General features: G+C 47.3%; 1 protein-coding gene across 1 annotated transcript in view; it reads left to right on the top strand.

The window, feature by feature from the left end:
• Piezo2 (piezo type mechanosensitive ion channel component 2) overlaps positions 1–26,044 on the top strand; it is a 272,462-nt gene that overhangs the window by 207,338 nt on the left and 39,080 nt on the right. The window contains exons 29-37 of the mRNA XM_077105628.1: positions 1,821–1,917; positions 3,692–3,851; positions 7,178–7,267; positions 8,899–9,020; positions 10,019–10,090; positions 14,069–14,175; positions 15,452–15,550; positions 19,434–19,548; positions 24,516–24,575. Coding sequence (XP_076961743.1) covers positions 1,821–1,917; positions 3,692–3,851; positions 7,178–7,267; positions 8,899–9,020; positions 10,019–10,090; positions 14,069–14,175; positions 15,452–15,550; positions 19,434–19,548; positions 24,516–24,575 — 922 coding nt within the window. The remainder of the gene's footprint in view (positions 1–1,820; positions 1,918–3,691; positions 3,852–7,177; positions 7,268–8,898; positions 9,021–10,018; positions 10,091–14,068; positions 14,176–15,451; positions 15,551–19,433; positions 19,549–24,515; positions 24,576–26,044) is intronic.

Here is a 26,044-nt window from a genome sequence, read left to right as displayed (position 1 = left end):
TGAAGTAGTTTCTGCCTCTCCCGCCAGCCTCCACATCAGGCCGGGCCTGCTCCTCTCGGCTGTGCCTGGTGGAGCAGGCGAAGGGCACTGGTGGAGGGACTCCGCCCTTCTTCTCTGCTAGCTGCTTAGGGCTCAGTTCACCACAGCACTGATCTGTGAAGGCTGTTGGATTATTTTTTTTTTTCCATGTGTGTTTTGCTGTGTTTCAGAGCTGGGAAAGCCTAGTCTGTGGGTAATGAATATTTGAATGATTTATTTTGCCTACCATTGGTTGAAAGATGAATTCTCTAGTTGAGGGTGAAAGTGCCTTTAAGTCAACGCGTTTCCCCACTAGCATGAACTCATGCTTGGAGTAGCGCAGGGAGTCACTGCAGAACATAGACCAGACTAGACAAGGCCGTCCCATCCTAAAGCCACTCCATGGAGAGGGATCCACCACTGGAGTGTGATCTCATAGCTATGCCTGGAAAATGTATGGATACAGCATCTGTCCTTCCGTCCACCCATCTGTCCTCTATCCATCCATTCGTTCATTCTTCTTCATTCTGTAAACCTGTGTTGCAGACCTGTTCTTTACTGAGCACTATGTTGTATCTTAAAGAATTGGACATAAATAATGCTCTTATTTGACTCTCAAGAAGCTCACATTCTGGAAGGAAAGAAATCTACAAATAATAATAATACAATTGTTAACAATGTGGTTATAACCTTGCAGGAAAATAAGGCAAAAACTAAAGGAAGCCTTATATCTTGCTTGGGAGTCGGTGGGAGGCTCCGTGGAGGCAATGCCGTTTCAACCTCTGAGACTCAGACAACGGATTGGGGGTGGAGTTACAAAGGGGAAGTCATCCACTGCCTGGAGTGGGCAGCGTAGTTTGGAAGATGGTCAGAAGTCGTTCTCGGGGCTGAGAATCCCATGGAAACCCCAGTATTCTCCCGCTCCCATATCCCTAGGACACACAGCTCAGCCACACCTAGGGTGTTGGCTGAACCTCCCCACCATCCTCAGGATTGAGCACAGCACACCTGTAACAAGAAATCCATTATCACGAGACAGCCATGTCCCAACAATCAACAAAAAGATTTCTTCACCCAGAGAACCGCCCAACGTCTCAGATCACATACTCTCATTCCTTGGAACCCCTCGGGATTGGGTCAGAGCCACCAGTGGGTATGGAAGTCCTCAGCTGTTCAGGTCCCGTCTACACAATGGTGCAGTGTGTCCACATGCTCCTGCTCGTCTTCCTGAAGCTAAGTCCTCCCAGGATCACTTAGGACACCTAACATGTGTGACACTGTGTGCACGGTTGTGGGCTATGCTGTCCAGGAGGTGGTGTCAAGGAAGAGGTCAGCTCGAGTTCAGCAAGGAGCATTTCTGTCATTGCGATGATTTCTGTCCACACTGTCAGGGTCCTTGGCTGCGGCTCCCATGGGTGAGGGCGGATGGCCTGTTCCTGCAGCTGTGTCTGGGATGGCTCCTGGGAACACAGAATCAAAACAGGGGCCCAGAGTGCACCCATTCACAGATCTGGGGCTTATTCCCACCACAGCCCAGGTTTCCTCTCGACAAGAGGTGCTTCCACGTGCAGCAGCGCTGCTCCGAAGACCCTGGCTGTGTGCGTGGGTCTGATTTGCCTGGGGACTTCCAGTGCTCCAGGAGCTGCCAGTGCAGGGCCGCGTGGTGTCTGAGTTTGGGCCCCACATGTGCCATCTTGATCTCTGGCACCAGGCCCTTGTGAGTTCTTGCACCTGTTGGGATCACAAGACCCCAGCTTGTTTTCAGGGTGCAGTTTCAGACTCTGCCTCTGTCTGTTTTTCAGATAGGCGCCTGTGGATACATTGGAACGTTGGTTAAGAAGAGTTGCTGGTTGATCCAGGCCTTCAGCCTGGCCTGCACCGTCAAGGGCTACACCATGCGTAAGTATAAGAGGCGCATGTGTAGTGGACGTCAGAAAGGAGGGATGTGGAGCAGGACTGCTCTGACTCTGAAACTGGGCCCAAGCACACAAAGAGAAGAGTCCAAAGTGGAGGTCGATGGTGCCCCAGGTGGAAGCAATGGAAAGGGAGCGCGCTGTGGACCTGCGGGCCATGGCTTGAGGTGCCTTCGCTCCAGGCACCTTGGGTCACTTCCTAGACACTGCCCACCCAGCAGGTCTGGAGACTGGGTGCAGTGCTGTTGTGACTCCCTTGACTCCTCTGAGCTACCTACGATGGGGAAGTACTCCAGGGCCCACCCCAAACTGGAGTTGCTCTGGTTAGACTCAGGGGTCTCAAGGTGATGAGACTTCCAGAACTTTCTCTCCTCAGGAAGTTCAGGGATCTGTAAATGCAAACCTTTGGGAGGGCCCTGGGATTTCTGGAACTAGACCTGCACAGAGACTAAGGGACATGCTGTCCCCACCACCCTGCCCCTTGCTGCCGCAGTCTGGCTGCAGCAGAATAAGCGGGGGGCGACGAACTACTTGTGTACGCTGATGCAGCAGGAATAGGAGCCCTTTATTGTAGGATCTGAGCGATATTTATACATTTTACACAGCTTATCTAATTAGCATAAAATAGATACAGCAGTCAACCAATAAGGAATCTCCACACTTAATGGCTCGCTTTTGTTACTACACAAACCACTCCCTCTGGCATTTTGCCAGGCACCATCCAGACTTGTTTACAGACTCTAACATTTCTCTGGCAAAATAACAGGTGCCAATCTGACTTGTTTACAGACCTTAACACCTTGCAACAGAGCCCAGGGCTGTGTCACATGGTTGTGGGCTGATCACTCAGGAAACACTCTCAGTCTGAATTTTGTCCAAATTAGAAGGTCTTCTATTTAGTTAGCTGGGACTGCTTCCTACAGGACCTGAATTGTCTTTGCTAGGACCAGTATCAGGTCCAAGATCTATGGGGTTTATAAGGGGAAAAACCACATCCTTAAAAACGTAGGTGCAGGCAAGCAAGCAGGATGCCAGGGCTAAGAAAGCAGTCAGCAAAGCAAAACAGACAGCATCCTGGGTTCCAGCACATTTGTGGGCATCTGAAGTATAGAAAAACAATCTGTAACATCTTAGAAACAGCTTAACATTATTTATTCTATAACACTTATCACATAATCCTATTATCCTACTTATTAATATTCCATAACCTATACTCTATAATTTATAATCTATATTGATTAAGCTCAGACCATGACAACATGGGGGTCTTCTGTGGGCCAGAATGGGGGCTGCTTATACCCAAGGCTCTGCACTGTGGCTGGTGGGTCAGGCTGCACTTTGCAGTTGAGTACCACAAGGATGGTCTTCGACTGAGGATCCAGGGTGCTGCTCACTCCACCTCCTCTAAAGACCTTGGCATGGCGTCACCCCACTGAGCCTGTGGTAGGACAGCTGTGTTTTGTTGAACAGAGAGTTTCCTCTGTCACTACACATTACTCTCCATGGCCCTCTATGGGGGTTCCTAAAGGAGAGACAGGTACAGGGGCCTCTCTGCCGAAGGTCAAGAGACCCTGTGTCATAGCCCAACAAGTTCACGCTGATGCTAGATTTGAAGTGTGCACATCATTTGTAATGGGTCACCCTGTAAGTAGCGCATGGGAATGCTGCTCTTGGGCCTCGGTGATCTCTGCACACAGGCAGGCCGCAGGGTGACTGTGGGAGGGAAGTCGGCTCCAGCAGGTTTTCCTCTTGTCACACAGCTGAGGATGATGCCTCCTGCAGACTGCCCAGCGGGGAGGCCGGGATCATCTGGGACAGCATCTGCTTTGCCTTCCTTCTGCTGCAGAGACGTGTGTTCATGAGCTACTACTTCCTGCACGTCGTGGCCGACATCAAAGCTTCCCAGATCCTGGCTTCCAGGTGGGTCCGGCCACGGAAGCACGTGGCTGCTGTCCTAGAAAGTGTGCTGAGTAGCACCCACCTGCTTTCTGTCTGAGCCTGCTCGGAGAAACCATAGAAACTGAGACATCCTCTCCAGGAAAGCAAGGAAAATCTAGCCCAGGCCTTTAAGACCCATATGGTGTAGAAACACGGAGTCTGATGCGAGTGACACTTCCCAGGACTTGGGCCCTGCAGAAGCTCAGAGGGGCCTGGGATGACTGAAGCCTGCCACACACCCTCCCTGGGGCAGGGCCAGTGCTGGTTCTGAGCCTCCGTCTTTCCCCTCCCTACCTCTTCTTTAAGAAGAAACTCTCGAAAACAGAGAAAACCATGACTATCATCTATGATGTAGCAGATCGTTAGTGGAGAAGGAAGTCAAAAAGCTTAACAACAACAACAAAATCTTATAAAATAGACATTTTTTTAAAGAAAATATGCAAATGGAGGCTGAGAGTACAGCTCAGTGGTGAGCATGTGCCTGGTGTGCACGGGCCCTGGGTGGGGGTGGGGTGGTCCCAGCACCTTAAAACAGAGAAAGAAAGAAAGATACAAGTGGCCAGGGAGTACATGAGGCGCCTCTCAGCAAGAGTGTCATCAGGGAAATGCCGATCAAAACCCCACTGTGGGTCACCCCAGCCACTCAGAATAGCTCTCCTCAAAACGTAAATGCCAGGGAGGGTGGGTGAGAAGGGACCTGGTGGCCTGTTGGCGGGAAGGAAATTAACAGCCATCGTGGAGAAGAGTGTGGATTCCCTCCACAACTACAAGGGAACAGTGTAGCCCAGCAGCCTCGCTTATTCTGAGTCCTCTGAGGTGTCCTTCCGGCCCCCTCCTTCCCTCTGGGCTCTTCCTACCCACTGATTTTCTTCTCTGGGCTGCTGGCAGGATTTGCATTGCTACCATTTCTTTTCTTGCAAGTGTTGCCCCTGATCTACAGGCTCAGGAAACAGACTGGGCGGAGCACTAGGAAGGGCCTGCAAGCCATCCTGGCAGGCGGGTCAGTGCTCCTGTGTGACCCACACTGTTGGGCTCATCTCACAGGTGCTGACCCTCCCCAGATCCCACGGGATCCCTGGTGCTCACCATCCAGCAGACATCAGGCTGTGGAATGTGAAACCACCCTCATTTACCATTCGCATATGGCTTAAGCTCGTGCGTCTGTGTCTGTGCCACCCATTTCCCTGGAGCCTTGTTTCCTTTCCCTTCCAGGAGAAATAAAACATTGGTTTCAAAAGTCCATACACATGCAGCAGCCCTGGCCTTTGCCACCTGACTGTCTGCCTTGTAGGAAAAGAAATGTAGAAAGCCGCACTTTCTCCCGGCAGCCTGTGTCCCGCACCACCTAGGGGAACAGTACCAGTCCTGCAATTGACCAGCATAATTGTTTTCTAATATGCTGGATATAATTTCTGTAGCAGAGGACAGTGTCTCAGTCAGAGGTGACCTTATTTGTATAGAGCAGCTGGTAATTTTTCAGGAAATACTTTTTTTTCTTTATCACCCTCCCCAAAATATATGGTCCTTAGAAGTCCCAGACATTATAGAAAGCCAGTGTCTTTTTCCAATTGTTGTCACAATTATTTGGACAGCATGTCCCCTGGGTACAGTAGGAGTGATGGCTTTGTTCAGAGCATACCTTGTGCTCACACAGGAAGTCCTGCTCTGATTGATGGACATTGAACTCCCAAGGCAGTTTCCAGAGAACACACGCATGTTCATTCACTCCCACGCACCTTCCTTGGTTCACTGCCTGCCCTGTTATGAGGACAGGAGGTGGGCCCTACTCTCACAGAGCTCACAGGCTAGAAAGGACAAAGACAGGTGACCCAGCCGCTGCCCACATGTGCCTGGCTTTGTTGCAGCCCAGGCCACCGTAACACAAGTTCCAAACCAAGGTGGCTCACAAACAACATGAGCCTGTTTCTCACAGTTCCAGAGGCTGGGATGTCCAGGACGGAGGTGCCAGCAGATTCGGAGCCAGGGAGGGCCCGTTCTGCATGGACAGCCCCTCCTCACTGTGTCCTCCCTGGGAGAAGGAAGAGCAGGAGGCCACCTGGGCCTCTTCACCGGGGCTTTCATGCTGATCACTACCTGTCCCCTCCCAAAGGCCCCACTCCCAACACCCAGGCCTCTAGCACCCGGGCTTCAGTGTGGATGGGGAAGGACACAGACACTGAACCAACAGCCAGTGTGGTGGCAGGCAGCTGGGGGAGCAGAAGAGCCCTTCGGCAGGGTGGTGGCATGTAGGGTCTGCTACGACAGCCCCCACCCTGTGCTGCAACCTGGAGAGAGCAGGAGCTGGAGGGGACAGTGCAGGTGGCAGCCCCAGGAGGCTCTGGAGGGAAGTTCAGCCACGGGGAGGGACGGCCTGAGTGTGCACAGCGAGGCGTGGGGTGACTAGGATTCTTTTTCATTTTTTTTCAAGACTAGCGAGCCTCGATGTCACTAGCCTGCTGGTGACCAGCAGTGGTGGAGAAGGCCAGAGTGTGTGTGTGTGTGGGGGGGGGGGGACTCAGGCGGAGGCAGGAAGAGCCAGAGCACAGGGTGGGCAGGTCACAGGCAGGAAGGCAGCACTTGGGAAAGGGAGGGTGGCCGGGAGCTGAGCTACGTAATGCCACCTGAGGATGGTCTCCCTAGGAAGCGATGTCATCACCAGCAGTGAAGACCACTTGGCAGAATTCAGAACTTGAGCTGAAAAACAGTGCTATAGAGAAGAGGAGGGATTTCCCGGAGCAGGGGCCCAGAGAAGTCTGCCCTCCGGTGGGCTGTGTTCAGCGGCTGAGGGCTGCCCCTCCCCAGCACACTCCCCTGGACTTGGGTTTCCCAAGCAGGTAACAGTAGTCAGAGTTGAGGATATTGAGAGGCTAAGATTTATAGAGACACTTCAGCTGGCTGGAGAAGGGAGGAAGAAGAGGGGCAGAGGAGAGGAGGAAGAGGATGAGCCGCCAGAGGCTGGAGGCCCCGTGGTGGAGAGCTCTCCAGGTTTCTGAGCCTCAGGTTTCTGCTCCACCAGCACCCCTGGGCTTTCCTGCTGGCTGAGTGGAAACCCAGCCGTCTTTGCAAACCCTTTCCTCGTGGCCAACTCTGCCAAGGCCCAGTAGGAAACACCGGAGTATGGCACCTTGTGAGGGCATGCAGCCCACTTCCTCCCCTGGGAGGCTGCTCCCGAGGGGTTGGTGGCTCCCACTGCTACCAGGAAGCTTCAGTGTCACCAGCACAGGGAAGCCACGTTTCCTGCCCATCCGCGATGGTTCTCAAGGGAAGGCCAGCTACTAAGTGCCTCTGTGATTCTGATTTTCCCTTAGGGGAGCCGAACTTTTCCAGGCCACAATTGTCAAGGCTGTTAAGGCAAGAATCGAGGAGGAGAAGAAGTCCATGGATCAGCTGAAGAGACAGTAAGATGCTTTCACTCTCCTTCTCTTCCTTCTTCTGATTTGTGGGACCATATTTAGCTCTCAGCCCTTGGAGGCCTCAGAGCCTTGGAAAGTTTGTGTGTGTGACATTTCACAACTTCCCGTGTATTTACTCTGAGTCGGAGCAGTCGCGAGCGCCTCCTAACCTGAAGAAGAGAGTTCCAGAATGGAGGCAGGGGCCATCCTGAGAAAGACACGAGCAGTTCCTAGCTCAGGTGCTTCACGGAGGACCTGGAGAAGCTCTCCAGGTTTCTGAGCCTCAGGCCCACCTTCCTGGATGTTTGTAGAGACTAAAGCAGCTCATGAATGAGACAGAAAATGCTCATTGCATCTCAGCTCAAGGGGACAACCCTGGGGTCAGCTCTGGAAGCATCTTGAAATCATGTAATCCAGAAAGAAGCTCTGGTTCTGAAAGACTGAGAGCCCCACTGGGCACAGGCAGCCTGAGGCGTGCAGTTCATCCTGGCCCCTGTTCAGTCCGGAGCTTTCCCACTGTGCCACTGTGGCTGGGTCAGAGCATAGACTGGCTCCTCTCAGGAGATTTGGGAATTATTGAAAAGAATTTTCTGAGCGTAATTCTTAGCAGGGAATGGACCTTATAGCTTTAGGGATAAGGTGTGAAAGCTGATGGCAGTGGAGTTAAAGATGGCACGAGTAGACTTTTCAAGAGCCTGAGGTCCCCAAGGGCTGACACTTTGCCAAGAAAATGGAGATCTCTCTCAGTCCCCCAGGAAAGTTCCCCGAGTTTTCAGGAGCAGCTTCATTCCCTTCTGACCTCATTTCCCAGCTTTCTCCGCCCTCAGCAGAAGTGCTTCCTGGTATTAATTAGATTGGTCCATGTCCTAGACATTTTCACAAAGATGTAAGTTATACGTAAACACCTAATACCAGTGCACCGTGTCACAACTGTGTTAGCGTTGTCTCTGGCCCACCAACACGGATCCAGAGGAATGACAATTTGGACCCACATTAGGATGTGCTTCTCATTTCCCAGGAGGCCTGAGTTGTGATTACTGCTGAATTTTTCTGTGTAAGAATGCAAAAGTTGGCCATGAGCAGTGGTGCGTACCTGTCATCCCAGTGATTTAGGAGTCTATGACAGGAGGATCACAAATCCAAGGCCAGCCTCAGCAAGGCCCTAAGCAACTCAGCAAAACCCTGTCTCTAAATAGACCATAAAATAAAAAGTGGGGACAGGGATGTGGCTCACTGGTTAAGCACCCCTAGGTTCAATCCCTGGTACAAAAAAAAAAAAAAAATGCAGAAGAAGAAGAAGAATGCCAAATTTAGGGGTATAAAGGACTTACACCTTAGAGTGCGTTTTGTTCAGACTGCTGTGACACCAGGTGTGAGTGCACACTGTGGTCTGCAGGCCAAACCCAGCACAGCAATCACTGATCCCGTTCTCAAGTCGAGCCACTGTGGAGGGCAGAGTAGCGTGGAGATTATATAGAGAGCTGGGAGATGCTTCATCTGAGAAGCAATTGTTTCACCATTGAGGATTTCAAAGTGAATTGGCCATGCCGTCCATGATTTTAGAAATACGCCTGGCAGTGGAGTCCACAGTCCTGCAAAGGTGGCCCTGACATCGCCAACACTGGTTTATTTCCTAGGATGGACCGCATCAAGGCCAGACAGCAGAAGTACAAAAAGGGTAAGGAGAGGATGCTGAGCTTGACGCAGGAGGCTGGGGAAGGCCAGGACGTCCAGAACCCCCCGGAAGAGGACGATGAAAGTACGTTTGCGGGGTCCTCCCACTGCCGTCTGAGTGCTGGGCAGTAGCTTGGTTAGGGTGGGGCTGTACGCTGGCTCTCCTGCTTGCTCTACCTGCGTCAGCAAGTCTTACCCTCCCTTTGTGAGTGGGTACATTTATTTATTTCCTAAAACACTCATTTAATGAATGAATGACTTCACTTTTGGACAAGATGTCTCAAATAAACACTTAGCCCAACGCTGTCTCACAGACATCTGCCCATGAAGGAAATTGATGTGATTTTGCTTAATTTGTGCCTATAGGAAAGGTAGTTCAAATATGCTACCTTTCATTTCTATAAGTTTTATATGAGTATTAAACATGCCTGCCTACGATTTTATTTGGCATCTGAATATTGCTAGTTAAAATATCAGTTATTATGTATTTCAGTTAAAACAGTGTGAAATATATATTTGTTATATCTAATCACAGACTTATTGTAGCCAGTTAAAGTTTTAAAGGTCTGCTTAGAGGGACTTGCATGCTTTGCTATTTGAAAGGAATAGAGAAATAACACATATAGAAATCTTTCCAGTACCTAGTGTCTACTCATCACCAGTAAATTTATATTTTCTGATCATCACATTAAATTAATCACAAGAAAAGTTTTTGGTTATTGTAATTTATCTGTTTTTAGAAACTACTTGCCTCTAGATGTTTCTGTAAAAGTTCAGCGAGGCTTCTTTTCTGTTGATTTAATGAAAAACTCAGTGCATTTCGACAGATAATCCCTTCTCCTTTAAAATTTCTTGCTAGGCACTCAATTACTAGGGAGATTGGAAATGTAGTACGGGGTTAGAAGAAGCCAGTGCAGAGGGGCCTGTTAGCACGTTTCCTGGTCGGGTTCAGTGTGGTTCCTTTTCCTGACTCTGATGGGCTTGGGCAGCCTGTCTAGGTTTGACATTGCGTTGTTAAAGCGTGGTTTTCAAATGTGCTTGCTCACTTTCTAAGAATTAATATCTGGACATATTTCATTTTAGGAGAAGCAGACAAACAGAAAGCCAAGGGCAAAAAAAAGCAGTGGTGGCGGCCTTGGGTCGATCATGCTTCCAGTAGGTTTCTCGATCCTCTTTCAGTCTCACCAAGTCTCACCCTTATATCCTTGACCAGAATTCAGGCTCCCCATGACCTGTGTGTCCCTTGCACGGTTTGCCCTTGTGACTTCATAGGGGGTCAGGCAGGAAAGCTGCCGTGTCCATGGGCCTGGGGCCCTGCGAGAGCTCCTCTGGAACCAGCTCAGTGTCCGCGTCTCTGCAGAAAGCTGAGCGGGTGGCCAACAGGCCAGTTCTGGGGCTGCAGCTCTGCCAATATTTGCTTTCTGGCTAAAATCCCTGGTTAAAGTGAGTTTAGGCTCCTCCTTGGATCCTGACTTGGGCCCCAAGGCTCTGGGACCCTCTTTGTAAGGTGCTCAGCATGGATGCCAGGGCCCTCCCCTCCCCTCTCCCAAGCTTTGATTTCCTCTGCAGTAAGGCTGTGGCAACACATTAAACACGAAGCTGAGGCAGGACTTTCTCACTCTGCCTCCTCCCCCATCTCAAAATGGCTCTGAAACTGCTCTGTGGTCTCCCATGCCCAACGTGTGGCCCAGTGGACAGCCAGCTGACCCACAGTGACCAGCTGACAGCAGACATCAGAAAATCAGAGCTTGGTGGCCAGGCAGAGCATGCTGCACCTCCCTGTTGGCCATGACAGTGACGAAGCAGCTATGGGGCCTATAGGTTGTCTTTGTTCTGCTTATCAAGGAAACTGTCACCATTGGCCAATGTCATTGTCATGCATCTGGCCCTCCTTTGATATGTTAGAATATTGACTGATTAGTATTCTGAAAATTAATCGGGATGCCTTCCCTGGTTATAGCTTATGGAGACACATCTCCAAAACTGTCAGACAAGGAATATCACCGAGCCCAAAATGCCTCACAGAGCAGGGTGGGACCCATGAGGGGCATGTTCAGAATCATTAGAAAACTAACCAAACCAGAACCTTCCCCAACCTATTGCTTAGCATCATGATGATCTGATGTTGGCCTCTCTCACTCCAGAGGAAATTCTCCAAAACTCAGAAAACTAGTTTCTTGAAATTGGCTCAGTATTTCTGGATGCAATTGAATTTTATCCCCAATATTGAATTTAGCATTTTGGACAAAAAAAAATGATTTATAAAGAGTTTTATTCAATTGTCTGCTCAAATCCAAAGAGAAATGTTCAAGCAAAAGTCCAGTGTGACTCTCAGTGGGCTGTCCTTTGGCATGTGAGCCCTGCCGAGGACTAAGCGATGTTGTGTGCAGTTGCCTACTCCTGTCAAGTCACAAGTAAACCGTGCGACCTCTCTGTCCTCAGAGGGCCTTTGCCAGTGCAGAGACCTGTCCGTGTCATATCGTGTCACGTGAATGTCAGACCCCACTGGGACCAGTTCCTGTGCAGTCACTGTGGGTGTCTTTCCTTTTCCCACCTCAGTGTCGCCCTTCCAGAGGAACTGGATGTGGTCTTTGATGATCATCTTACCAGTTGTGAATGATATGAAGAGCTTCCTGTGAAGGTTACTGAAGTTAGGCTTTTCTGACCCATTTCACCCTCATTATGCCACGTTCCTGAACACTGGTTCACTAAGTGGGCCAGGTTACACTACCTGATGGTGCAATAACGCAGGACCCTGAGTCGCTCATGGTTTGGAATCACATTCCGACAGCGGTGTTAAATTTTTTCCATGAGATCTATTTTTCTTTCCAAGCCTGAGAGGCATGCAAGGAAGAGCATGGGTAGTTTATTTTGTAGTCTTGGATACGTTTCAGAACTTATTGTTAAATCTGGATGAATTTTATTAGAAGGCCTTTTGATTTGTCAAGTGATTGGGCTTTCCAAGAGAGCTGTCTTAGCAATGCCAAGGATAAGAATGTGTGCAGTAGAATGCTGCATGTGAATCCGTGACATGTAATATGGCCTTGCTGTTTGTGTGACATTGGCAGCAGACCTTGGTGTGGTCGAAGGCGCCACCTCTCCCATGTCCATACCATGTGCACACATGGGCTGCATTATTGCTGTTCAATGATACCTTCCCGTGGGTGCTGTGTGTGCACCCCATCTCAGCACTGCCTGAGTAAATACGGAGCCCCGCTTCATTGATGAATACCTCACCATGAGGGTCAAGTGTCTGATGACACAAATGGCAGGATTTAAAAAGCTGGTTTCACACTAGCTCAGCAATATCATCAACACCCACAGTGCTTGCAGGGACAGATGGATCTGCACCTGAACTCTGGTCCACCTGAGAGCTTTCCTTCCATTACTAGGAGGCAGCACTGGAGAAAGACTCCTCTTGTTATTTTCCTAACTTCCATTCAATCATAGTTTTAAAAGACCTCAAAAGCATTTCTTTGTCTTTAATGTGCTAATTCTACTCACTCACATAACAAATTAGTTTCCAATTATAAAATTAAAATACAATGCTTGAGATAATAACCGTTGGGCTCACCAGTGTGCATGGCAGTTGCAGAAGGTATGATTGAACACTGTTGATTTCAGAACTTGTAATGAGGGTGAAATGCTCCTTCTTGTGAGACTGTGTTTTCCCACATGACCGTGCGATGCAGAGTCCCTGTGACTTTCCAGAGACTCTGGGCTTCTGTAGATGCATTTCTTCACGGTCCTCCTCACTGTCCAACGTAATGCTGTAACTTTGGTTTGTTCTTGCTTTTTCTTACCTTATGTTGTATTGCATTTATTCCCTCAGGCCTGGACCCAGTACTCTGGGCCTGGTTTTTTTTCTTCAAAATAAAATCAACAAATCAGTGCTTCTGTTCAAGGATATAAGGCCCAATTTGTTCATTCTACGTCTTCATGAATGGAGGCTTCAGATTCGTCTGAAATCGTGGGCAAAATTACTTGAGTTTTGACCATGTTGAGTGATATCCAAGCAACTGATTTGAAAACAAGCCAAGGTTTTCCATTACTACAATGCCTAAGTCCAAAAGTCAACTCAGACATCAAGATGTTACAGAAAAGAGACCCTGCATCTGCAAACCCCAGCAGATATGTTTCCCTGCAACGATGGTACAGTTCTTGTAGCATCCGAAATGTATATGCTGGGTCTCTTTTCTCTGATAAACTCAAAACTTATCAAAATGATAGAAGAATTGAATTTCTTAAAATCTCTGGACATTTTCTCTGCTCCCAACTCGTAACCCAGGTGTTGTGATTTTGCAGGGAAAGTAAAAGACAAGGCAGAGGCGCTCCGTTACTATCTGTGCCTGTGCCTCCTGGTCCCTAGCACTCCCCTGAGCCTCATTATGTCCCAGGAGCTGCGTGTGGACCAGAGGCTGGTGGCATGACCCGAGTGGACTGGGTTGTGGCCCTGTCTGTCCAGCGGCTATGTTAGAAGCAGCCCAAGCAGTGTCACCGCTATTACTGTCATTGTCCTCGTGTTTCCTTCTGTTCTTGGTGTTGCTCCCCCCTTCGCCCCCATGGCCATGTGTGTTGTTTAACTGTTTGAAATGTCTCGTCATGTATGTTGTGTCTTGTGTGTCCATGTGGAGAAGCCAGGTCTGCACGGTGTGAAGTGAAGCGGAAGGCTGGCTGCACTGGTCTGGGTGCTGAGCCGTCCCCTCTGGCCTCCCTGGAACAGACCGGGCCAGACCCTCCGCTTCCCTCTGGCCTTGTCTGAACCACCAATATTGCTGAAATGCAAAACAGTATTCTCAGTTATTTCAGTAACAGAATCGGTTGCTGCAGAGTTGATCTGAGTTAACGGTATAAATTTTACAATCAAGAGGGGAGAAAACACCGATCAGCCCTGTAGAGGCCGGGTCTCTGGGTGGTGTAGACAAGGCCTCAGGCTCCGTGGACCCCACCCTGCCAACATCATGTAGCGTTAGCCTGAAGTTGGTTCTCTTCATCTCAGTTTCTCCTCTGCCAACGTCTCTTGCTGCGGTCCTTCTGTGGGCCATCTGTATATTTTTAGGGGCATTTTATTAGTAAGCCCCCAGCGGTCTCGTGTTTCTTTCAGGAAATAAGTGACTATTTTATTTTGCTTAGTGGTCAGGAGTGGAGATTATTACTTGTTTGAAACGGATAGTGAAGAGGAGGAAGAGGAGGAGTTGAAGAAGGAAGACGAGGGGCCACCGCGCAAGTCGGCTTTCCAGGTAAGTCTGGGGCTGGGAGGGGTCGTGTCCCCTGCCATTTGGAGAGTTTTTCTGATTAACAGGCTCCACCGCAGGCCTGAACTTCTGCTGAGCTCCTCCGGAGCTCTGAGCCACTCCTCTTCATGCTGCTGTACGCTGCCTCTCGGCAAAGCCACAGCGGCTGCCCGAGGAGAGCAGGTTCTGTCAGGCCGTCATTCCCTCCGTCAATGCATCCCCTCATGCTTTACACAAAAATAAAGCTTCACTGGGTGAACTTTATTTTCGTGGTTGTTGCAAGAGATGAAGATTTCTTTGGCTTTGCTTTGGATTGCTTGAATGGAGTTATATTTCAAAGTATGAAATAGTTGATTATGAAAGTAAAGTACTTGCTCTGTTTTGAATCAAAGGATCGTGTAAATGCTGCTTCAGGTTTCAGATCTGTTTTGTCTGTACTGCTCAAGATCGGAGGGTGCCCTGTAAGGACAGCCACAGCCTCTGGCATAGTCCCGACTTCACATCTCTGGTTCAGACCCACTCCCTGGTTCCCAGCAGGCACTCAGCAGCCGGAAAGCTAGGGGTGATTGTGTCATCAAGTCTTGTTAAAGATGAGGCTGTGTCCCTACAGTCCACTCAGGATGAAATCCAGTGTGCGTCTCTTGTACCAGTGAACCACATAATGACACCATCATTTCCCGTTTCTGACAGTGCAAGGCGCCCAGATCCGTCTCCATGCTGCATGCATGAGGGCCCTACCATGAGGTCATTGTCAGCTGACTGGCCAGGCCTCCTCAAGCTGACAGGCACAATCCACCCTGTCTTCCCGATGACACTGTGGAACTAAGTTATTCATGGAGACACCCTGGTCGGATGCTGTCTCTCTGGCTCTGTTGCCCTGTGTGGGCTTTTTGGTGACTGAGTTTGTGTGTGTGTGTGCAGCTGGCTCACCAAGTACTAACGACTTGACTGCTTATTTCCTTCTAATGACTTGCATTCTAGCTGTCACCCATCAAGCAGCGCAGGAGGGGACATGGGACATCTTCACCTTGTCTGATGAATTATGTGGAATGACGGATGGTTTTCTTTATTCCTTACTTACCAGCAGAGCACGTTTTATTCTAGTTCCTACGGATGGCACATTGTAATCTCGTTGATCTTAATGATAGAGACAAACTTGTTCGCCTTCATATATTAACTACCAGTTTTTTTTCACCTTCGTATTTTAACTACTAGTTCTTCGTATATTAACCACTAGTTTTGTTTTCCCTACTAACGACTCTTACTTTGTCCTTCTTTGTAGAGAGCTATTGGGAAGTTTGCGTCAGCCATTTTAGCCTTGCCCAAGTCTGTCATTAAACTTCCCAAAACTATTCTTCAGTATTTAATCAGAGCTGCAAAGGTATTTCATGTTTTACTGACATGTAGTGTGTGACTCTCTGCTCAGTAGAACTTTAGTCAAACACACCCCCTTGTCTGCATTCTCTCTATTCTATAGATGGTACAAGGAAGGAATTGTACAGATGTAAAACACTCGGACAACTTTTCCAAAAAGAGTGTTTAGAAGCCAGATTTCTTGTTGTTTGATTTCTTATTTTTAAGCAGAGACTATTGAAAAATAGAAAGGGAAAATGCAGACACATGTACGTTCTGTCCTCCTCATGGTTCTGCGTAAGTCACATCTGGTTTTTATAAGGGTCACATCTGGTTGCATGCATCTGTTACAATGAGTCAAACCTGTGATGATGTTTCTCAGAAAGCTGGTAAAATTCTGCACAAGCTGATAAAAGACTCACTCGCCTCCATCGCCTTTTCTGCCTCCTTTTTGTCTGGGTCTTCTTAGACGGAGTCTGTGGTCTGGTTTCTCCTCTCGGTGCACCTGCCCCAGCTGCTCAGCCCCACATGACCCCGTAGCTTCTCACCCTTGTGGGATCTGTGGCAGTGCTTTAGGTACACTGTTTAAAGTTCTAACACACCAGAGTGACTCAGCTGCCTGTGCTGCAGTCCCTGCACCGTTGGAAACCACAACTAGCAAATGACAATGCAGGTATTTTCTAGAACATTCTTTCTCTCAAACTCAATCAAGGACAAGACCTAAACCTCTTAGGTCTAAATGCCCCTCGGGTGTGAAGCACATGGTTGGGATAGTGACCATGACCGTGCATCTTGCATTTTACCTGGGATCTTGCTTACATGCAACTCCTGGCTCAACAGGACCTGTGGGACCTGAAGCCCCCATTCACTCAGCTGCCCCTGAGCAGCGGAGTCCAGCCCTGCAAGCCCCTCCCACTCTGCATGTGCAGCAGGCGGAGTTGGCCACCAGCAGCCCCTGCTCTGCTTCCCTAGGGCTTCCCCGAGGTAGGGCAATCCTGAGTCTCACGATTCACATTTAAAATTTACTTAGATGAAAGATTATAGTGTGACATCCCCTGTCTTACTTTTAAAAAGTCATCTTCTGAGGGGTGAGGTCATGCACACCTGTCATCCCAGAGGCTCGGGAGACTGAGGCAAGAGGATTGCAAGTTCTAAGCCAGGCTCAGCAACTTACCAAGGCCCTAAGCAACTTAGTGAGGCCCTGTATCAAAGTGAAAAAACAAAAAGGGCTAGGGATGTGCCTCAGTGGTAGAGCACCCCTGAATTCAATCTGGTATCAGAAATAAATAATCATCTTCTTACAGACAGGATGAAAAAGGTGCTGGATAAACCTGAATTAAAGCACAGACATGAGACGTGATCTGTCTTGGGGAAGGGAATCCACTGCAACCAGGCTCTCCCTGTTTTAAAGAACACAGACATTTTTGCATAATAAATGTTTAGTAGAAAGAATCCCATTACCCCCAATATAGATGATAAATTTAAGATAAAGTCACATGAGATAAAATTATGCCAATGTCAGGGACGTACAGCAGTGGTGGCCTTTCACTGAGCCTGAAGGTCTTTTATGCGTGTTTCCATGGAGTTTTCTACAGATGGTTGGTGTGGTTAGTGCCTGAGTCCCAGACAGACCAGCCCAGTTGATGACAGACACTTACAGCCCCAAAGTAACAATCAGGAAGTCCAGGAAGAACCTTCCATCTCTTCACCCAGAGGGGTTGGAATGTTTCCTCTCTCAGCAGCATTTGTCGGAACTAGTCAGACCAAGGCCAAACTGACAAGACCTTTCTGGAACTGTCACAACATCCACATTAAGATGACTTACCTGGGCCAGGCACTGTGGTGCAGGCCTGTGGTCCCAGCGACTCAGAAGGCTGAGGCAAGAGGATTGCAAGTTCAGCAACTTAGCAAGACCTTCTCTCAAAAGAAAAAATAAAAAAGGGCTAGGGATACAGGTGTGTAGCTCAGTGGTAGAGTGACCCTGGGCTCAATCCCCAGTACAAAAAAAATAAAAAATACACACACACACACACACACACACACACACACACACACACACACACACGGTTAGCAAAATCTGACTTCTCACCCAGGGCATGTCTTCCATGACTGCAGGACCCCAGCGGAGCCCCGCCAGAGCCCCTGCTGCAGGGACAGGGTGAGGCCCAGCGCTGCCCTTGGCCTCCCTCATCCTACCTTCCCCTCCCAACTCTTTATTTTTCTACAGAGTAAAGAGTTCCTCCAACTGGTGGCCCTGCCACACTCACAAATCCTAGTTACCTATTTATTTTCTCTTTGGGGGATTCTTTCATTATCTAAAACAGTATTGTCATAACACTTTTTTCTTTAAAGGAAATGTCACTATATGTTGCTCTTATACCTGAAAATTTCTTAATGTTTAGTAGGTCAGATTTTTTTAAAAACACCCCGTGTTGCACTGAGGCAAGTTTGCTTCTTTCGGGACTAAACCTGAAAGCCAGCCTTGACAGAATTCCCAGTCAACACACCCCGTGAACATCCGACTGCAAATCGCTTTACCTTGTCCTCCTTCAATTCCATTTCATCTTCTCATCTTATTAAATATGTTTTTGACAAAAAAAAAATAGGAAATATTTTCTACCTCCTGGGTTTGTCACCCAGAAATGATACGTGTTTTGCGTCTGTGGTAATTGCCCAACTTAGATTTCTCTCTCTGAGAAAACAGGAAGGGTTCTTTCTCAGCCTGTGGCCCTTTCCTTCTCATATGGAAAAGTTGAGTCCCTCTTTCTTTTCTCCTGACAACACAATACCAGTGATTTATTTATGCTGTGTTTTTCAAAGACTCCAGAAACCTGAAAATAATCTAGAATAAAATGAAACTATCTGGGTTTATAAGAGCTCCCACAAAACTGTTTGACTTAATCATCACCATGGAAAACCCAGCTTCCCTGAGACCCGTGTTTGTGCTGCATGTCGAGCATGCCTGCCTGGCTTCCTGGTTTCTAGACGGCTGACTTGGTGTGTCAGGTTGTTCTTTTCATTTCTTCTGCATGACTCTGGGGACTTAGTGGGAGGCTGTTCAAAACTGCTCTTTCCTGATTATCGGTCATAATCTGTTAATGCCACTTTTTTCAGCTCTTGAATGCAAATGACAAAAGACAACCAAAGTACCACAGGTTTTCTTCCATGCTATTCTGAAATAACTGTTTGACCTTGCTATCATTCATTTTCCTCTAAAAATACTAATCCATTTGCAAGGCCCTTTCTCAAGTTGCTGGAAAGAGCTGTCATGCCCAGGGGGAGCCTGGAATGGGCAAGACCATTTCTCCAATGTAAGATCACAGAGAAACACTGGTTTTTGACTCAGAAGTTTCCCAGTGATGGGAGAATCACTTAGTGAGGCTTCCAGTTGCTCCTACTATGTGTAGTGAAGACTCAGAAGTTTAGGGTCACAAATGGCTGTGGCAATTGGGACTTGGAGAAATGATTGTTTGTACATACCCAAAGTCTATCTCATGATTCTCTGTGACACCAAATGAAATATGTGCCCATAACATCTGCTTTCCTGTAACATCTCAAGATGATGGGAACAGCACCCACCAGCTCAGCATAGGCAGAGGAGTCTGGTTGTCTGGTGGTCTTACTTTTAAAAAGTCATCTGCTGAGGGATGAGGTCATGCAGATCTCACACACCTGTCATCCCAGACCCTTGGGGAGCTGAGGCAAGAGGATTGCAAGTTCCAAGCCAGCCTTAGCAATTTATCAAGGCCCTAATCAACTTATTGCAAGTTCCCTAAGCAACTTAGAAGGAGGTGAAGGTCTATTAGAACATAGTGCTGATCTCCCTGAGTTAGGAAGCTTTATGTAGGTCCCTGGTCTTTCCATTTCCAATTATTAAAAGGCCAGGAAATAATTGAACTTTCTCCCTTCAGTTTGTCTATCAAGCCTGGATTACTGACCCTAAAACAGCACTTCGCCAGAGGCGGAAAGAGAAGAAAAAGTCTGCAAGAGAAGAGCAGAAGCGAAGGCGGAAAGGCTCTGGGGAGGGTGAGTGTGGAAGGGGCAGCAGCTGGGGCCAGCGCCCTGGCCCCTGGCCCTGAAGCAGATGGCACTGCAGGGTCAGATGGCAGGGAGGACACCCCTGAACTCCAGGAGGCTCTCATTTGTCCCTTAGCACTCACCGCTGGGTACAGTGACAGGTTAAGATAAATACCATAAGATGGGAGGGGAGACAGAGCAAGGTCAATCCCAAGAAAACAGAAGGCAGTAAACTAATTTTAGGTGATACTAAGTAACCAAAAAAGAAACAAAAGAGGAGGCCTGAGAGTTAAGTTAAAGCTGCTCTTGGAAAAAAGTCAATAAAAAAGACTGAACCTTCAACAATTTGATTCAGAAAAGAAAGGTGGGGGGTATATATTTAAATAATACTCAGGAATAAAAAAAAATTGACAACATTATCTAATACACAAATAACATTGTGGAAAAAATAGTAAGGAAAAAGAGAAAGATAACTTATTGCCAACGTGCAGTTCAACATTATGCCAAGACATAGGACCTAAACACATTTCTAAGGAGAAAAAGCATCATGAAACACCAAAGCCAAGTTGAAGTGCAAGCTGCAGGCTCAGGATCATAGTTTCATCACACACACACACACACACACACACACACACACACACGTATCACATGGAAGACTAGTATTCTGGATGTGTTAAGAATGCCTAAAAAGCATAAAAGAAAAGTTCAACCCAATAAACAAAATGCTATGAAAAATAATTCACAGACCAGAAAACAAAAATGCCCCCCAAGTCTCACTAGTAATATGAGAAACACAAACTAAATATGTTGACATACTGGCTTTTTAAATTATTTTTACCTGTTGGATCAGCAAGAGCCAAAACATGTCACAGCTCTGGGGTTGGTGGGAAGGGATGTACTCCCACCAGCCTGGAGTGGTGCTAGAGGTGGCATCCACCTGGAAGGGCCACATGTCAGAATCTATTATTTTCAAAGGTCCACATTATACTACAGCTCAGTCGCACCAGTGGGTGTGCGGCTTAGATGAAGGAATGTCTGTACATGTGCACAAATTCACATCTGAGAATATCCATCCGACGTATGGGTTAATAACAAAAATTTAGAAACATCCTAAATGTTCATACAAAGAAGCATTGAGGGCTGGGGTTGTGGCTCAGCGGTAGAACGCTCGCCTCACACATGTGAGGCCCTGGGTTCGATCCTCAGCACCACATAAAAATAAATAAACACAATAAAGATACTGTGTCCATGTATAACTAAAAAAAGAATTAAAAAAAGAATTGAATGAATTTGTGTTATCAATAGACGATATCATACTGTTCAGTGATTTTAAAATGACACAAATGGCTTTGAATCCGCATGGAGAACAATCCCCAGCATATTATTAAGTGAATAAGGACTCTTTGCAAAACTAGATGCACATAATGAAACCATTCACGAAACAAAGGAAACAACGCCCTGGTATTTTAATGGGTGCATGTAATGTGCTGGTGTCTGCAAGCAAGAGGGAGATTGGGAAGGACACTCAGTACCTAGTGGCAGTGGTCACTTCTGGGAGAGTGGAGACTCAGTGTATGGTCAAGATTAAGTGTTTTGTTTTGATTATTTACAAAGAAAATGTTCTACAAATTTCTTGTAAAATTAAAAAGGTAGTCAAGAATAAGAAGAAAGCATATTTGCTTCTTTTTATTAGTTGCTCATGACAATTCAATGATCTTGACATATCATACATTTGAATCAAATGGGGTATAATTTTCTAATGTAACTTTAGTTGCAAAACCTCTCTACTTTTTGACCTTTCTTCCCCCTGATATGTCCTGGCAACTTTAATGTTATTTTACTTAGTTTCAAAAGACAAAAGCAATACACACTCCAAGCAATCAGTGGCGGGGAGGCAGGCCACAATTGGCCCAGGCCCCACCCTGGGGACCTAGCACAGAAGAGGCAACTCCTCACCCCCTGACTTTGCTTCTACCCCTTTGTTATGTGCAAAAGTCTCCTTTATGGGCTTTTCAAAACTGTGCTGATGCTCCATGAGTCTCTCCTGTACGTTGTTAATAGCATCCCCAGAACTTTTCTCCAATTAAGTATTTATGAACCTGTATCATCTTTTCTTAATGGCTGTCAGAGATTCTATAGTACAGATATGCATCATTTATTCAATTGCATCATCCTTAATGGACGTAGGGTTGCATCCAGATTTTTGCCATAATGCTCAATGCTGTAATAGGTGTCCTTGCAAAAAAACTGACCTATAGTCACATGTGAGTGTCTTTAAATGTTTAGAAAAGATAGAATGTGCGTTTTCCACACCATAGGAGTCAGTTCTCAGAAGCGGGGTCACCAGGCTCAGGGACGTGGCTCTTCACTGTTAACAGACATCTTCCAGGAGGGCTCAGCACCGGGATTCCTACAAGTCTGGTGCAAGGGCTTCCTCTTGCCACAGCTTCATCTTTCTGAGAAATGGAAATGGCTTTCATTTTCATCTGAGTTTAGTGGATTTCCTGGCTGACGGGCCTGGGCATTCTTGTCTCCTGTCTTCTAGGTGATCTGAGCTGTGAACACGGTGCTATTCCCCGTAGCTCTGCTGGGAGGCTGGCTCCTTCCTCTCAGCTGGTGTCACTGCTAGGCACACTGTCCTCTCTCGTGTGTCACACGTGTTCTTCTTGCTCATTACTCACAGTCTGACTTGGTGATAGTATGCTGTAGCTGAACAGTTTTAACTTTTGATGTCATGTGTCTCAATTTCTCATTGTAATTTTAAGGACATTGATGTGCCTACTCTTCACCTCAAAATTAAGCACATATTTTTCTGTATTTCCTACTCAGTTTATTCATATCTTAAATTTTTAGTTATTCCAGGAAATAGAAATGATTTTTAAGCTCTCACGTGGATGCGTAATTATGTTGCCTCTACTTATGAAGTGGCTCTTCTCGTTATTGGAGTTAAGTTCCACTCTGGTGGGTACCGAGCTCTGCTTGTCCTTGGGTGTGACTGGGGCTCCGTGTTCTGCTGCACTCTCCTGCTGAAGCACTGAGCCACATGCTTCTGAGTCTAGCAGCTATGCAGTTGGCTTCACTATTTAACGAGGCAAACTGCCCTCACTACCCTTGTTATTCCCAAGCACTTGTTCTTCCGACACTTTTTGGCCAGTTCCCAGAATGTGTCCCTGGTCATCTTGCCATTGGCTCAGCACTGCATGTCATAAAGATGATTTCATGTGCAGGCACTGTGCTGCTTACCTGCAAACCAGAGACAGCAATGACTTAAAGACACTCACACCCCAAAGGAAGATCTACTGGGCACTTTCTAGATCAAAGTGACATTTCTTCCACATCCCTCTGGACATGGGAAGCACAGTGTGTCCTGAGGGGCAGGTGCTATTCAGTGCTTCCTCACAGTGGCTGTGGACTCCTTGCCACAGCCCAGGGGACTTTTAGTTAGACTGCCTTGCACATGGGCAGGGCCGGTCCCAGAGAGGGAAGTAACCTGCCTGAGGTCACACAGCTATTCAGGAAGTAGTGGGTCTAGAGGCCATCTCAGACCCTGGGCTCTAGCGCCCTCTGTCTTAATCAACCCAAAGACACATGCAGGAAAAGGAATCCTGATGGCCCAGGAACTGTAAACTCCACTGAAACCCTAAGCACAGACGAAACAGTGGGGAGCAGGAGGAGACAGGATTGCTTGTGCTCCAGCGAGTCAGAGATGCAGTGTGCACAGAGTGACACCCTGGCCAAAGGCCCAAGGTCCTGTCTGAAGACTAAAGAGCAGGTTGGCTTTGTTGGCCAAGCAGGAAGTAAGCAGCTGTAGAAAATGAGGTGGGATCATAAGATTGACCAGACAGCAAGTTTGAAAAGGTTAACTGAAGTCAGATCATCTTTTCAAATTTGCTCTCTTAGGGCTTCCAGATAAGGCACAAGAAACCTGGTTAAATTTGAATTTTCTAATTAAGGAATAAATGATGTTTAGCTTAAGTATAATTTGCACAAATTTTTATGAAATATGTCTATATTAAAAGCTTTTCTTGTTCATCTGAAAGCCAAACGTTCAAGTTAACTGAGTGTCCTGTATTTTTATTTGCTAGATCTGACAATTTTAACCTTAAATTATAGGATAAGAAACAAACTGAAACCTTGTGGTGTCTTATTCAGATACTGCAAACCAAAATGTGTTAACATCATTCCAAAGAATCAAAAATTAAGATTTCATAGTGTACATCTGGAGTTGGCAAACCTTTTCTGTGAAGGAGCATATAGTACATATTTTAGGTTTTGTAGTCTGTGGTCTCAGCTGCTGCTCAACTCTACCAGGTGGAGTGAAAGCGGCCGTAGGAAGTACACAAAGGGGCTGAGCTCTGTCCCATTAACATTTGAATTTAACATAATTGTTACATGCACAAAATATTACTCTATGCAGACCTTTCAAACTATTAAAGATACAAAGGCCAGGCACAACTCATAAGCTGTCATCTAATAATATCAGCCAGCCAGAGTTGACCAGTACATGTAATTCTAACTCTGCAGTGAAGAACATCTGAACCCTGGAGCATCAGGGTGAGTGAAATAAACCAGCTCAGAAAGTCAAGAGCTATGCAGTTTCTCTCTGTGGAAGCCAGAGAGAAAGGAGGGAAAAGGGGGCAGGAAGGAATCCTGAAAATAGAGGGGAGACCATAAACAGAGCAGAGGAAGGGCAGCCGGGAGCGAGGGAGAACGAAAGGGGCTGGGTGAGGTCCTTCAGGTTGTTCATGTTGGGACGTGTCACACCAAGACCCACTGCCATGCGTAACTCTACTGCACCAATAAGAAAATGTTTTTTTTAAAAAAACTTGAACATTGAATTCTTATGTAACCCAGGAACTTTTAAAATAGGCAGAGTGCCCTATCTTGAATTATAAACTTCCTGTTAATCTAGAAAAGTAGCATTGGCATTTCGTTACCGAAGGAACCTAACTCATTTTTGTGGAACACCTCGACAGGTGCGGTGGAATGGGAAGACCGAGAGGACGAACCGGTCAAAAAGAAGTCTGATGGACCAGGTAACAGGCTAAAGACAGGCGTGCTCCGTGGGGAGTGTGGAAATGAGAGCTGCCCAGGAGTCACATTTGGAAGGCTCCTGAAAAGTAATGCACCAGCTCTGTCTCGGGACCGCGGCTAAATAACCAGCGTCCCTCTTATCTCATCTCCACTGCAGCGGCTCCAGAAGCACCCCTGGCTTTTGTGCTGCCGGGTGGAATGCTGGGCTAGTGTCTGTTTGAAAAGTCCTCTGTGCAAGTGCCCAGGAGAGGGTTTTAGTGAACAAATCCCAGTGTCCCCTGGAAGCCATCAGAATAATGGCAGGAATAGAACTGGCAATCAATCTTCATTATTTTGCATAATCTTTTACATTTACTTTTTAGTTGATATATAATAATTGTGCATTTTCATGGGTGCAGGGTGATATCTAGCTACATGTCTAACATGTGTAGTGATGGAATTTGGGTGGTAACACATCCATCGCTGCAAACATTTGTCATTTCTTTGTGTTGGGAACATTCAAAATTCTTTTAGCTATTTTGAAATATTCAGTCCTTTATTGTTTGTAAAAGCACTGAAGGAAGGAATTAAGCGACAGGTGAGCAGATGTGGGAGTGGAAAGTGCTCTAGAAGCTGGGGTCCTGTGGCCCTACTGTAAAAGGGGAAACCAGGTCCCATGGAGCCATTTGCTAGAGATGCCACAGCACCAGGGGACAGAATCCTCGTCTGCAAACTTCAGGCCCAGTCGAGGTACTGCTTGGGTTTCACCAAGCATGTGATTTGGAGATGTTTTCTCCAGGAAGGATGAGAAGCAAACAGGAGAACCAAAAAAGTTCCCCAACAGCTTCTCCAGGTCTGTACACAGCCCCTTCCTGAGCTTCCCAGTTCCCCCACAGGGCATGTGGTGTCAGCCTGTGATTGACAGCTCTGAGACTCCAACTGAGACTCCAGTTGGCACTAAGTGAGACTTGTAGGAGGCACCCTCGCACCTTCATGGTCCTCCCCCCACACCCTCTTTTTCCAGATAACTGGATCCGTGAAACCGGATATTCTGTTTTCCTGAAAGCTTTGTTTGCTAATAGTAACTGACCTATTAGATACCCCTCTTGTTTTCCAGGTCCTTTCCCAAGACCTGTAGCCATATCAACTGGTTCAACCCCCTCAAAAACTCTAGTTGCCACTTATCAGATAAGGAAACTGAGGTAGAGTGAGATGCACTAACTTCTCAGGCCTATACGACCACAAAGGGCTAGGGCTCAATAGCAAGGAGTCTGGGTCCGGAGTCTGTGCTCTGAATGCCTCTGCCCTACCACCTCTGTGGTTAAATACAGGTAAAATTTAAACCCTACCTCCGCATCAGTGACGGGGCGTCCCAGCGTGCATTGTTCACCTCTGCAGTGCCGCCATCTTACTTCTAACTTCAGGTCCACGTTGGGAGAAGAGTGAAGCAGTCTACACTGAGCAGCCCGAGGCTCTGTCCACACTGGTGTGG

The sequence above is a fragment of the Callospermophilus lateralis genome, chromosome 17 (assembly GCF_048772815.1).
Source record: "Callospermophilus lateralis isolate mCalLat2 chromosome 17, mCalLat2.hap1, whole genome shotgun sequence".
NCBI lineage: Eukaryota > Metazoa > Chordata > Mammalia > Rodentia > Sciuridae > Callospermophilus > Callospermophilus lateralis.
Note: the sequence above shows the minus strand (reverse complement) of the source record. Positions and strands in the feature narration are given on the sequence as shown.